General features: G+C 45.1%; 1 protein-coding gene across 1 annotated transcript; it reads left to right on the forward strand.

The window, feature by feature from the left end:
* Positions 1 to 5,802: 5,802 nt before the first annotated feature.
* Positions 5,803 to 10,244, forward strand: LOC122133010. The gene is made up of 2 exons (XM_042708181.1): positions 5,803 to 8,389; positions 10,219 to 10,244. The coding sequence occupies exons 1-2, from the start codon at positions 5,803 to 5,805 to the stop codon at positions 10,242 to 10,244; spliced, it is 2,613 nt and encodes an 870-aa protein (XP_042564115.1).
* Positions 10,245 to 14,565: the final 4,321 nt, after the last annotated feature.

Genomic DNA, 14,565 nt, shown 5'->3' on the forward strand with positions numbered 1-14,565 from the left:
TGTTTTGCTGTCTTTCCCTATCAAAGGACACTACATGGAATATGACCATGACTTTTGTCTGTGTTGATCTGAAAGCATGTGTACAAATGCCACAAAAATGGGTACAGGAGACTGACATCAGCCTGCACAAATGCCTGCACCATTTCAGGTCTTTGAAGCACGTCTGTCAACATGACAGAATACCTGGAAACTCTGTACCGCCGAAATTACCCCACTCAGACTTGCCGATTATGTGGGTTATTCTATACAGCTATAATGGAAAGGGAGAAACCCTGCTGTGGTCAGTGCTGCCAAGTTTCTTAACTTGCAGATGGAGAAAACGCTTCTGTACACCAGGGCCGGAGTGGGGCCACTTTTCAGCCCGGGAATTTCAGGCCCAAAACCGGCCCACTTTTTCCATGGTAGTGGAAATTGGATGAATGAAGCAACAGTTCAGCTCTTACTATTCTATAGTTTTTTTTATTATTAACACCAGGGTTCAACAAATAATGTAAAGGTTAAATAATAATCCACTTAAGCTGAAAAGTTAACAAAAATATTCCACTTATCCACAAGGATAGGTTGATAAATTAACAAAAGCAGAAATAAATAAATAAAGCATTTGAAACGTATCCCACTCTTCAACAAAGAGGCATATTGAACTAATGTTTACAGTTCAACCCACAGTACAGTATACAGTTACATTGCGAATAGCACCAACAGCATCTACAGCATCAGTAACCGCCTAAGCAGTGCACTGGTTTCAGCCACTTTATCTTTAACTGAGTCGTTGCTTATAGACATGAGGATTTCCTTCTCTGTGCACATTAACATGAAAGCCTCCAAGTTGTCCTGACTCAATGAGCTCCGTAGCCTATTCTTCACAAATTTTAAGGTTGAGAAGCTTTTCTCACATGCAACCTGTGTGATGGACAAAGTCAACAGAAACTTATATGATATACTGCTCTTTCTTACATTAAATAACTTTAATTCATATTGTTTACTCTGCTATCCTTTACCTGTCCCTGTAGTCATGGCCTCCTCATTGCAAATTTCGGGCTCATAATTTTCAGCAGGAGACTGGCTTATTATATCTGCTGCTCAGAAGCTACAAAGAAAATTAAGAGTCATTAAAAATGTCTGTAAACACCGGTGACAGCTGTTCAGCACAGTGCTTTAGGATGGATTGAGAGACAGAGTCTGGCCCGGTTGCTTTGCGGGGGTTCTGTCTCCTAAAGAGTCTGAAGACGTCCCTCTCCATAATGGATAGAGTCGTCACTGTGGTGGGGGAGAAGGGTGGGTGCTCTGAGGTGGGCAGCTGTGGAGAGGCGTAGGCCTCTGCTGTGGTGGGGAAGGTGAAGCTGATGGGCTGGAGCTGGTGGGTGGTGTCACAGGGGATGGTATCAGGACTGTCCCATTGTCTTTCGAAGCGACAGTAAAACTTGTTCAAGTCATTGGCCAGGCGTGGGTCGTTAGTGGAGTGGGGGCTCTAGGCTTAAAGTTTGTTATCTGCCTAAGCCCTTTCCAGACAGAAGCAGAGTCGTTGGCTGAGAACTGGTGTTGGAGTTTCTCAGAGTAAAGACGTTTAGCATCTCGCACCTCCTTTGAGCAACTTCTAGCGAAAGGTTGTTGATATTTCAGCTCAACAGCCAATCAAATTACACCACTCCCTTCCGTGCTCCTGAAGCAAGCGTGTTAATTAGCTAGAATAGTGTATGGTTTGTACCAAGCCACCTATTTATTTTTCCGTTCACAGAGCTAGGACCGCGAGGAGATATTAGCGAACAGCTAGAGGACCACGAGGAGATGTGAGCTGAATTTGACAAAAAGTGTATTGGATTAGAATTAGAGGCTTCTGAGACCGCATTTGAGGATGATTCTTAATATAAAACCACAATGTATCATTGATTTGGATGTCAATAGCGATTTGCTTAAGAAGAGAATAGAATAGGTTGAAAAAAAGCCCTGGCAGAGTGATTAGTGTCATTGGTTGCAAGGGTGCTGGCCTGTAAAGATTAGGACTTGAGATCAGCATAGATTCCCAGTCTATGACACACAGTAGTAGACTCCACTATCTATCAAACTGTAACACAGTGGCAAACCACCATTGAGATGTTTCCTCTTCATGAGCACCTGTATTCTGTGTTACATCAGCAATATGCTCCAAAATATATTAAGTGTAAATCGTTCACATTACTTTGTTTTGCAAGTTTTTGTTAAGAGCTTCTGTTTTAAATACTTTTAAAGTGTCTGAAATTGAAACATCGGATGAAAAGGTGATTCTCACCATTCTCACCATTCTCACCCTCACCCCCTGAGCCTATGGTAAAAAAAATAAACATTCTACCATGCAAAACTATCATCACATGGTTAATATTGAAGATTCAGGACTTTAAACAAACTTGCAGATTATTCCTATTCATCCACACGGTTTGGACCTTTGGATTTGTGTTCTCTCAAAACTTCAAAAGCGCTATCTTCTGGTCTTCCACTGAGCCCATGAAAATAAGTTAGAAAGTGTTTTCCTCTGGTACTGGTCAAGGCCTAATGTGACACGTGTCTAGCATGCCCACACTGAAACATCACTCCCATGTGTTGTTGTTGGTCAGTAACAGACACCAATGAATGAGAGTAAGGTTGAGAGTAAGGTTGTTGGGCAAGAACGGGCCTTTAGCGCCGGCCCTTGTACTGCAGCTCTGAATGCAGCTTCAAATCTGTCGAGATTCGAGGGAGAATTGGGGAGGTTCAAACGTTTGCACATAGGTTCCGAGAGGCAGCGTCAGTGTAATGTGTGTGTGTGTGTGTGTGTGTGTGTGTGTGTGTGTGTGTGTGTGTAGGCCCACAGAAAGCAAACGTGTTATGTGTGTGCTTTCCAATGTTTTGCCTGGTGTTAACAGACCTTCTGCATGTCCGAAGACAATTCCGTACACCGAGTTCTGTCTGAAAGAAGATGTATTATTATCATCATTATTAAGTGTGACACACATTTGTTGCACGTGCGAATTACTCTACATTTTGCTTTACTGTAAAGGAGTTTGTTTTGCTCACTGGTTGCTGACTGTGTCAATGACATGTTAGTGAAGGAGCCATATCAATATTACTGTTAGAGAAGGAACCGTATCAACATTACTGTTAGAGAAGGAACTGTGCACTACTTTGTGCTGGAACACATATATGCCAAAGAAGCTGGTTATTTAGATATCATGAGCCAGTACGCTGACTACAATGTGTGGTACATTCTGCTAGATGTGAGAGATCGGGAAAAGGGTTGCAAAGTTTTGCATTTTGTACTGTCTTTTTAAGTTCCTGAGCCTCAGGCAGGGCTGCAGGTTATGGGTTCATCAGCTGTCCAGTCGAGACCAAGTCAATGTCAAAGTCAAAGTCAAAGTCAAATTTATTTATAAAGCACATTCTATGGATTTCATCAGAATATTCTTTAAATGCTCTAAATACAGATTTAGAGCAGTGTCTCTGACAGGTCGATACTTTAAATATAAGGTAAAACTATTCCTTGAATAGTAAAAAGTCAAGAAATGGTCTTAACTGACATTTTGCATTCGTCACAAAATTATCAGAAATGAGACATAAATTAAATTTCTTAAATTGAAAATACCAAACACAATGGTAAATAACAGACTGTATACTACTCATCTAAGAGTTCAAGATTATGAGAAAAAAACGATACTGCTTTAAAAGTAACGTGTGCAAGATGACTCACCCATTGCCTCAAGGTATTATTAGCTATGCAAATGCCTTGCCTTCCTCTTATAGTGAGATATCTTTTCATAAATTAAAAATGAATTTATGATTCCTCAAGGTCATGTGTTCTCATTTTAAATTCACTTTGCTTGTTTTTTTTACTGCTGGTAGCTTTACTAATGAAATTGAGGGGGGAAAGTCTGTGTCTAGTCCTGTCATTCAGCCTACCGCAGACTTGCAGCCTATGCCTGGAGTGCAGACGCAGGCCAGGAACACCACTCTGGCATTACCTTTAGATCTGACCAACCAGCATCTCCAGAAAGCAGATAAACAACGAGGGGTAATAACACTTACTCAAATGCTGAGTCATAAGGGGTAATAACACTTTACTCAAATGCTGCGTAAAAAGGGGCAATAACACTTTACTCAAATGCTGCTTCATAAGGGGTAATAACACTTTACTCAAATGCTGCTTCATAAGGGGTAATAACACTTAACTCAAATGCTGCGTCATAAGGCTTACGTAACCATGTCATAAACATGTCATGGTAGTTTTTAGATTGTGTTGTAAGTGGTTATGACAGCCAGGGCCTCATTTACATACATTTGCGAGCGCAGCGTAATCAGCGCCTTTGCCAAACCACATACAGCGCACGCTGTGTTGCCGCATTTTACGTAGTATTTATCAAACCAGAACCTCGTCAGATAATCAGCGCCTTACTCCACCCTCTAGTGTAATTAGCGCGCCGCTAAAAGAGGGGAGAATGGGCCTGCGTGTTCCTGCCACTATGGATGATGATTTAGAATTAGAATTAGAATAAGAGCTTTTGGTTCACGAGGTTACACCAAACTACACCAAACTTAACCAAACTGTCTACACCAACCCGGGTAAATACAAATACTAATACTCGCAATAAAAAAGATCTCCGTCCACACTACCGTTGTCGTATCGTTTTCCAAATGTTTGCCGTCCACACTAACACAATTGTTGTCATGGTTACGACAGTCCTGCCCCACAAAGCTACCCCCAGTGCCATGGCAACCGAAAGTCAGCGTATCTGTAATCCTCCGTTTCCCCTGTCCACACTACAACGCGAACCCGCATTTAGCAGCTGATATGTCATGTTAAAACACCTCTTGTTTCGTTACAAATGGAACAGACCTGGTTTAGACCTGCTTTTATGAGGCGGAGAATTCTCACGCAAATCAGAGACGTGCTCTCGTCAGGCAGTTTTTGTAAAATACCACGGAATACAGACTTAGGCACACTTTACACATCTCCTCCCATCTTTTTGCGTTAAACCTCCCTTATACCCTCCCATTTATGCATATGCAAGAAGCTTTTGAAGACCCAACTCTTCAAAGAGCACCTCCCTTCCTAACTGGCACCTTGACTAGCGCTTAACTTGCACTTCAGCAGTTACATTCCTGCACTTTTTTTTCCTTTCTAGGTCGTTTTTCTAATTCTTATGTAAAGTAGTATTTATTGTTACACCATGTTTTTTATTGCTCTTAGCTTGACTGTTCTCTCCCTTGTACGTCGTTTTGGATAAAAGCGTCTGCTAAATGACTAAATGTAAATGTAAATGTAAAAATATGTATTAGACGGGAAGCGCAACTTGCCTCTATCCGCTTCAGCAGTGGGGAATCTGCGATTTTACCCAAGTGCGCCGCGTTTGTAAATACGGTTTCATGTCTTTACCCGCATATTGCGAAGAAATTACGCCTCAAGTGGGCGCAATTCTGTTAGTAAATCTGGCCCCCAGTGTCTAGTGATCAGGATCATGGCATTAGCCATAAGATATTTCTGACAGGATTATGACAGTCTTAGTGTGCAGTAAATAAGTAAATCGTTTCCCAATATGATTGGGGTGGTAAGATGCGGCAAACTTGTAGAGGTTTGTATTTTGTACACAGCTTATTCTTAGCTCACTATTTCAGCTATTTACTCAATAGTCTAAGATCACTCTCTCTCTGTCAGAGTGTAACATTTGACATGCCACACTTTGTTGATATACACCTTGTGATCTCATTCAATAAATACTATAGGAGAACAACAAATCCATACTTAACTTAATAAGCGGATGGGAGAAGGTAACAACACTCAGGGGGCTGCACATCCACATGGGGAAGATGAAGTGTGCAGGCCGGAGCCAGAAGCAAACTTGCGCTGCTCAGGCAGGTCAGACAAGTGGGATCCAAGGCCGGGTAAAAAACCACAGTGCCATCGGGCCCAATGTTGCAGAGGCAGGAGAGAAGGAGACGAGGGATGTGGATGACCCCCAGGAGGTGACCCCTGAACCACCCCCGAGCAACCCAAGGACCGAGTCAAGCCAAAAGGCCAAAAGTCTGAACGAGCCGAGAAGGAAGATCAAATGGCCAAAGGCCAGCGAGACGGTGGAGTGGAAGAGGCTGGATGAGTCACTCAGTGATCTGCTGCAGAAGGCACTGCGTGGCACAGTGGAGGCCAAGCTTAACCTGTTTGGAGAGATTCTCTACGAGGAGTGTAGCGGCAGGTATGGCAAGGTGACGGGCAGGAAAGCAGCCGAAAAATCTAAGGGAAGAAGGGAAAAGGAGATTGACGACCTAGTAGCAGGCAGAAGACAGCTTCGCAGACGCTGGAGGAAAGCAGAGGAATCAGAAAGAGAGGGTCTGAAAGCCCTTTGGGATGACATCAGAAGGAGGCTGGCCAACCTGAGGAGGGCAGAGCGCATCAGGCGGCGAAGGAAGAGGAAGGAAAAGGAGAGGGCAAACTTCTTTAAGAACCCCTTTCGCTTTGCACGAGGACTCCTTGAGGAGAAGACCAGTGGATCGCTTGAGATCTCCAAGGAAGAGCTGGAGGATCACATCCATGGTCAATATAGCGATCCCGCAAGGAATGTGCCCCTGGGCCCTCCAGGCTATGTGCCAAAGCCGGGAGAACCATCAGTGCTTTTTGATGCTTCACCACCCAAGCTCTGTGAGATCAAGCGGGTAGTTTGGCGGGCAAGATCGGCATCTGCTCCAGGGCCAAATGGGATACCATACAAGCTGTATAAAAACTGCCCAAGTGTGCTGAAGCTTCTATGGACCCTGATGAAAACAGCTTGGACCAAGCAGACCATTCCATCACAGTGGCAGAGGGCAGTGGCAGTTTTCATCCCTAAAGAACAGAACTCCAAGACCATCGAACAGTTCAGGAGCATAGCCCTGCTGAATGTTGAGGGGAAGATCTTCTTCTCAGTCATGGCAAGAAGAATGACTTCCTACCTGATGGAGAATGGCTATATTGACACCAGCTGCCAGAAGGCCGGGATTCCAGGTTTCCCGGGGTGTGTGGAACATGCCACCATGATCTGGGAGCAGATTCAGATTGCCAAAAGGGAGAAGAAAGACCTGCATGTGGTTTGGCTAGATTTAGCCAACGCATATGGGTCAGTGCCACACAACCTCATAGCATTTGCCCTGGACTTCTTTTACATCCCACAGAGCATCAGGGCTATGGTGATGAGCTACTTCCAGGACTTGCACATGTGCTTCATGTTGCCAAATTCCACCACCATCTGGCAACAGCTGGAAGTGGGGATCGCGATGGGATCCTCCATCTCCCCCATCCTCTTCATCACAGCTTTTGAAGTGATCTTGATTGGAGCAAGACAGGTGGTGGGAGGAGCCCGTCTGCCTACTGGACGGAAGCTCCCCCCACTAAGGAGTTACATGGATGACATCACATGCTTGCTCCAAACTGCTCCATGCACTTCCAGGCTCATGAAGAGGCTGGATGAGTTGATCACTTGGGCCAGGATGAAGTTCAAAGCAAAAAAGTCAAGGAGCCTTTCCTTGCGGAAAGGGGTGCTGAATGACAGGGTCACCTTTATAATCGGCGGAGAAAACATCCCACGCATTGCAGACCAGCCCATCCGAAGTCTTGGGAGGCAATATACAGCCAGCCTCTCAGACAAGGAAATAGGAAAGACCACCTTGCAGCAGCTCTCAGCAGGCCTGGCCAAAATCGACTCAAGCCAGTTACCTGGAAAGTACAAGGTGTGGTGTTTCAATTTCACACTGTACCCAAGGGTAATGTGGCCGCTGAAGCTGTGCGAAGTCACCTCGTCAGCCGTGAGCAAGATGGATGCAAAGACCAGCTCGTTCATCCGCAAATGGCTAGGACTCCCAAGGGGCCATTCATCGGCCAGCCTGTATGGAAAGAACACACTTCAGCTTCCCCTGAAATCTATCACCATAGGTTACAGGCAGGAGAAGGCAAGGCTGGTGATGGAGCTGAGGGAATCTACAGATGAGACTGTGAGGGACATGGAAGCCCGGGTGTTGACTGGGAGGAAGTGGAGGGCCGAGGAGGAGGTGCAGAAGGCAGTGTGCAGGCTGCAGCACCAGGAGATGGTGGGCAGAGTCCAGACGGGGCCCGCTGGCCTTGGATGGGGAGATCCGCCTATTCTGTGGTCCAGAGCTAGCAGGAAGGAGAGGAAGGATCTTGTTGTCTCGGAGGTGACAAAGATGGCAGAGGAAGAGTACAGGGTCAAGGCAGTGGCGCAGGGGCAGCAGGGACGCTGGACGACGTGGGAGGGGATTGCGGGTCGGGTGGTGAGCTGGGCAGACTTCTGGAAACTGCCACAGGCTCGACTCAGTTTCCTCATCAGGGCAACCTACGACACTCTGCCCTCCCCTCGAAACCTCCAACAGTGGCTGGGCACGGAGCAGGCCTGTGACCTCTGTGGGACCATCAATGCTTCCCTACAACACACTCTGTCAGGTTGCAAGACCGCGCTATCCCAGGGCAGGTATGGATGGCGGCACGATCAGGTGCTGAGGAAACTGGCAGAGGTAGTGGAGAGGAAAAGGCAAGAGGCAAGCGCTGGGAGGCAGCCGGGGAGCCAGCAGAGGACCCATTTCCCATTTCCTTAGGGAAGGGGAAAAGGGGGACACTGTCAGAAGGAGACCAGCATCCACCCTTTTGTTGCCAGGAGTGGAATGGAGAATGGAGGTGGACTTGGGCAGGCAGCTCCACTTCCCAGGGGAGATCTGCAGCACCACACTGAGGCCAGATGTGGTGCTGTGGGCCAGGACGGAGAGATCTGCGCTGCTTGTGGAGCTGACGGTGCCATGGGAGGAGGGGATGGAGGGAGCCCACGAAAGGAAGAGGGCAAAGTACTCTGACCTGGTTGCGGAGTGCAGGGAGAGCGGTTGGAGTACACGACTCTTTCCAGTGGAGGTTGGCACGAGGGGGTTTGTGGGAAGCTCAATGACTCGCCTACTTAAAGAGCTAGGGCTGAGGGGCAAGGAGCTACACAAAGCCACCAGAGAGCTGTCTGAGGAAGCAGAGAAGGCAAGTTTTTGGCTTTGGTTATGGAGGCGGGACAAGGCATGGGGAGCGAGCAGCTCCTGAGAAAGGCTAGCTGCGGGGGGTGACTGGGAGACGTCCCTGTTCACTGCCCCGCCACCAGGAGATGTTCCGGGATAAGGGGCGAAACATCTGTGAAAGGTGGTCCCCGGCTGACGACCCCGCAGCTAGCCCAAAGGGCACCGGTGGAGGTGCGGCAGGCCTAGAGCCTAGCAGGTTTTACCACCTACCTGTTCACACTAATAGATTTAATTTTTAGATTTAGAGTGTCTAAATACACTAGTGTGTAATTAATAATGAGGTTTTTTTTGGACTAAGGCCCCAAAATCAATCCCTAAATCTGTATGTCTGCATGCTACATTCAGCTAAAGAAAGTATGTGAATATAAATGTTGGGAGTCAGAAGAAATGGCTCTGTGTTGTGGTATAACAAGTCAGTGGCCGCTGAGTTTCTAGATATATTATTTCTTGATTGCATCAAACTGAACCCGATTAGTGTAACAGAGTGAAGAATAGAATGAGATTATTTTTTTCCAGACTAATAAATATACTAATGGTAATCTGTGTCTGTCCTGTTGACATGTTTGTATTCATTTACATGAATTATACTTTTCATACTTATACATATATATACATAAACATTTTTTAAATAACCTTTAAAATCTATTTCTTTAAAAAAAACCTGACCATCAGGCGTGGTTTGAGCAAAGACAGAATGATCCTGTCACAGTATCGACAAAAATACCATGTGGATAACTATGTCTATGAGCAGAGAGTCCTTGGTATTAAGGCTTAGCTTGATTTATCTTGCTTATCAAAAACAATATTGTATCGAGCTCGCCAGGAAGGATGTGCAGTGAGACACAGATCTCAGTTTTAATGCAGCTCCTGTGCCTCATACACTGCCTGACCCCATGAGAGCCACTTTATTGGCCACTTGGACTCACACAGTGTCACACAGTGTCAACAAAAGTGAGGTCTAATCCTGATGTGACTAAGACAGTGACATAGACAGATACGCAAACTAACAAAGGTCCAACACCCAGCGACTACACTAAATCTCACACACTGAAGTGTGCCACCCCACTGCACGCTATAATATGCTTCCTCCTCAGTCTCTAAATTACTTTTCAACATTAGTTTCCAACATGTCATCTCTATTCACTTTAATATCTCTTCAGTGAATGTGCCCTTTATCCTCAGATATGGGTAGCAGGATTCCCAATTAGCCACAGAGGATATCTAGGCCACCCAGCTCCCAATCCATATCAGCCCTCCATAGTTCACAGCTCAAGGTTACAAAGAGGAAAGTAAAGATGATTACATTTCGTATGTGAGATAAATGTTTGAAATTTGAAAAAAGTGACCTGTCATATTGTGGTGGAGAAGAGGCTATTGTCTTGGGAGGATTCTATTACTTCATTAGAGGCTTTGACCTTTAAGCTAAAGTAGTCATCTTGTGACCAAGGACACAAGCAAAGTTATGATACCTGATGTAATGTGTCCGTTGCTGTTCACACTTGTTGCATTCTCCCTTGTTAGGAAAGGGCTAGTTTGCATGGTTACCACCATATATAAAAATATGTGGTGTACCGCCACTTCGCTCAGTAAGACTGCTGAGTTTGTTACTGGTAGGCAAAGTTTTTTTTTGGAGGCTGTAGGAGATAGCAGGAGATAGTCTTCCTGCACTCAAGAACTACCATAACTCAAAACTTAGGTCTGAGCCAGGGGTGTGTCTTCACTCACAATTGATGATGGTTTGGGGTCTGTCTCTTCTTCACAGTAGTGACGATTGATTCTTTCCTTGTCAGTATAGAACAGTACATATTTATTTAACGTATATTTTTGTCTGAGTCTGAGTAGTCACACACCACAGATACATCAGCATGGTCCAGGGGAGGTATAGAGAAATTACCGATCACTTATTATGTCAGGGGAAATCCTACAGGCAAACTACTGATCACTTCTTCTATTCTATCTAAGGAAATAAGCAACATACAAAATACAATATAATTATAGCAAATAATAAATAAACAAACAAACAAATAAATTGAGGAGGCAGCCAGGAACAAACGGATGACCTCCATTCAGTGCATAAATACAATCTAGCTAACCCATATCTGCAGACCCAAACAGTCTTCTTATGCGCCACCATGACAGGTCACACTGGGCTAAAATGAGCACAGACTTGTAGGAACCGCAAAAACTAAGAAACAAAACATAAAACAACTTTGTTTCTTACCAGCTAAGTGCCGTAGAATATCCTGTAGGATCAAAACAAAACACATTCTAGTCACTGGTTCTCATGTTCCAGTATGTAACCAGCTTTGCCAACTGGAATCAGTTTACCCAAACAAACAAACCAGTGGCTGGTCTGTGATTATTTTAGATTTCAGGTGCTGGTACACCTCAGCCTACCCTAATGGGGTGGGGACACGGGTTGTGGCTCTTACAAACCCGTTCATTTTATGGAACTGTGATGCACTCCACTGTGATGTCCAGTGCCTGCTTTGACGGAGACTGTGCCTCACTAATGACAGCCTCCTGCCCTGTCTGCCAGCGCAGCGGGGCACATTTCTAAGCTGACAGGCTCAGTGTTCCAACTGTCTGACAAATCCCCTGCTCCCACTGTCCTCCGAAAGAATATCGCCTTTGCTTTGAATTTTTAATGTTAGATCATATCCGCATGGGTGAGACCCATTAATCTAATCATTCTGTGTATGTAAGGATTTAAAGCGTGAGAGCAAGTAATTCAGCACCATGTAATGTCTTAAACACCGTCTAGTATATTTTACACAGTCATAGTGCCTTACTTAGAATCAGCTTTCAACTGTCTGTTCTGCCACAATTGACACGGCGAAGGCTAACCCTATGTGCCTTTTAATGATTGCAGGTAACTCACTGGGGTCACGTGGCTGCAAAGTCTCGTTAGGCTCAGTGGGATGTGCCGCTACTTCAGGTGGGCATGGGTTAGGGCAGAGAGGAGAAATCAGAAAGACCTGTCTAACAGGTACTTCTGTACTTCATCTTGTTCACAAATATGACTTTAAGTCTTTGAAATCCCCTTGAAAGAAATCTGTCTATTTACAAAATACTGTATATATATTTTTAAAAGTTGATAAAAAAAACAACAACAGAATACACCAATTCACATATTTGCTGCATGGTGTGTCTATAAACAGTATTCAGGCTCACAAGCTGTAGGGTTCTGGTCTTTTCCTCCCCTGGACGTTCCACTAGTCTCACCTGTTTACTCCAACAGGACAGTTTGTTTAGCCTACCACTACTCATATCAGCTGGCACATATTTAGTTCTTAGCAGAGGTAGACAGAGCCAGGCCCTGGACTAAAACATTTTTCTAAATGAATATGGAGTGTGTCTGTAGGAAATGAGTTCTGATTATATTTCTGATGACAACTGTCTGTTCTGGTTCTGCTGGTGGCAGACACTCTGGTGATTTGATACACACACACACACACACACACACACACACACACACACACACACACACACACACACACACACACACACACACACATGAAAACAAAGGCCTGTCAGATATATAGACCTACTTGACCAGTTACTAAATCATCTTGGGCAAGGCAACTCCAAATCATGGTCCTTGGCTTGCAATGACTAATACTGTGTCTGCATACCATAATCCTGCATAGCAGCTAATTTGGCCTGGATCTGGTGTTCATCCATTAAAGGAAACAAACCTTTACATTGTGCAAGTGTTCTATGAGATGATAAATCTATGAGATGGTAACAAAAGATTGATAGAGAATATGCAGGCATTGCAACTTGGCAGCTGAAGACAGTTCTCACATCTCCTCCAGCACCAGGAGGTCCTTCTTGCCTCCCACTCTCTCTCCCTGGCACAGTCTGGGCCAGGTCTGACCTGCATGTGGCCCGGACCTGGTGGGTCTTTGCCAGAACAGGCCCAGATTTGTTTCAGTCAGTCACATTTTATTTACTTAGAGAAAGAAATCCACTCAGTCCATATGATCAACTCTTACAGTATCACAGAGACTGGGTCGATGGCCTTGGTGCTTAAGAGACCACCAGCATCCATCCTCTTTTTTTTCTTTTCACTTCAGTGGGGAAAATCTCAAATCCTCCACATCTGAGAAGAAATGAAAGTGCAATGTAAACGAAGGACAAAGCAATCCTGAAAACTCCATGACTTCATGGGTTTCACAAAGTGAAAATTGTGTTGGGAATCAATTTGGCTGCGGGATCAAAAGCAAGTTTTACGGTGAGAACATAAGGGTGGATTTTAAACCAGTGCATGTGTGGAGGGTTTCCCCCAGATTGCCATGCCAACCACGCGTTCTCCCTTGCCAATACGACCCTGAAGGAGGCAGAAGGATGGAACGATTGACATTCTGAGGCCAATCAAATTAAGAAAACTCTGCCCTGACAGGGGGAAAGGATTGATGCTAGCTTTGCTTGGCATGTAAAGACACCCCCAGGTTGAATCAACAAACTCCAATCACTGCGTGTGGCCTAGTTTAACTTTGAGATAGATTTGTCCTTAAATTTTTATCTTTTATGAGTGTCAGTGAAAAGGGCTGTTATTTGTGTAGCTTTGCACAGCAATTTTTATTTTTTTTGTTTGTAAAGGTTTTAGGTGAGGAAATTCGAGTTCCTAACCTGCAGGAGTTCTATCTGTGGTTGTAATACCTGTTTAAATAGGAACATTGTGGTAAATGTGGGCCCCCCTGCAAAATATCAATCTGAGTTTTCAAAAGCTCAAACATCTATTCTACCATGTTCCACAGCCCCTGTATTACAGCTAAGAACTGGGCATGAACCCCAAAACGTTCGACCCTGATTTGAGAGTATGAAACAGTCTGCTCTGCTCAAACACATTGCTGAAGGAAGGAAGAAATCATGGACATGGAACACACAGCTGAAGGAAGGAGGAAATCTGATGCAGTGGCTGGATTTAGCATCTCTTTACCATAGAGGTTAGAGAAGTGGGCTTAGTACCTAAAGATTCCCTGGACGGGCAGGAAAAATTGTGAGCGGGGGGAGGGAATGAAGAACACTTTCCCCTCCCTCAGCATCCACGGCTGAAGTGCCCTAAAGCAAGGCACCGAACCCCCAACTGCTTCCCGGGCACTGCAGCTGTGGCTGCCCACTGCTCCTGGTGTCTGCATGTGCTCACTGCTCCTAGTGTGTGTGTGTTCATTGCTCCTAGTGTGTGTGTGTTCTCTGCTCCTAGTGTGTGTGTGTGTGTTCACTGCTCCTAGTGTGTGTGTGTTCACTGCTTCTGGTGTCTGCATGTGCTCACTGCTCTTAGTGTATGTGTGTGTTTACTGCTCCTAGTGTGTGTGTGTGTTCACTGCTCCTAGTGTGCGTGTGTTCACTGCTCCTAGTGTGTGTGTGTGTTCTCTGCTCACGGATGGGTTAAATGCAGTGTGTAAACATACCTAGGCAATAAATGGTTCTAATTCTAATATCATAGACAGCAGCTACCACTTATTAAGGTTGCTACTGGAGATCAGAAGTAATTGCCAGAACATACAACACGCAGCTGAGGGA

The sequence above is a fragment of the Clupea harengus genome, chromosome 7, assembly GCF_900700415.2.
Source record: "Clupea harengus chromosome 7, Ch_v2.0.2, whole genome shotgun sequence".
NCBI lineage: Eukaryota > Metazoa > Chordata > Actinopteri > Clupeiformes > Clupeidae > Clupea > Clupea harengus.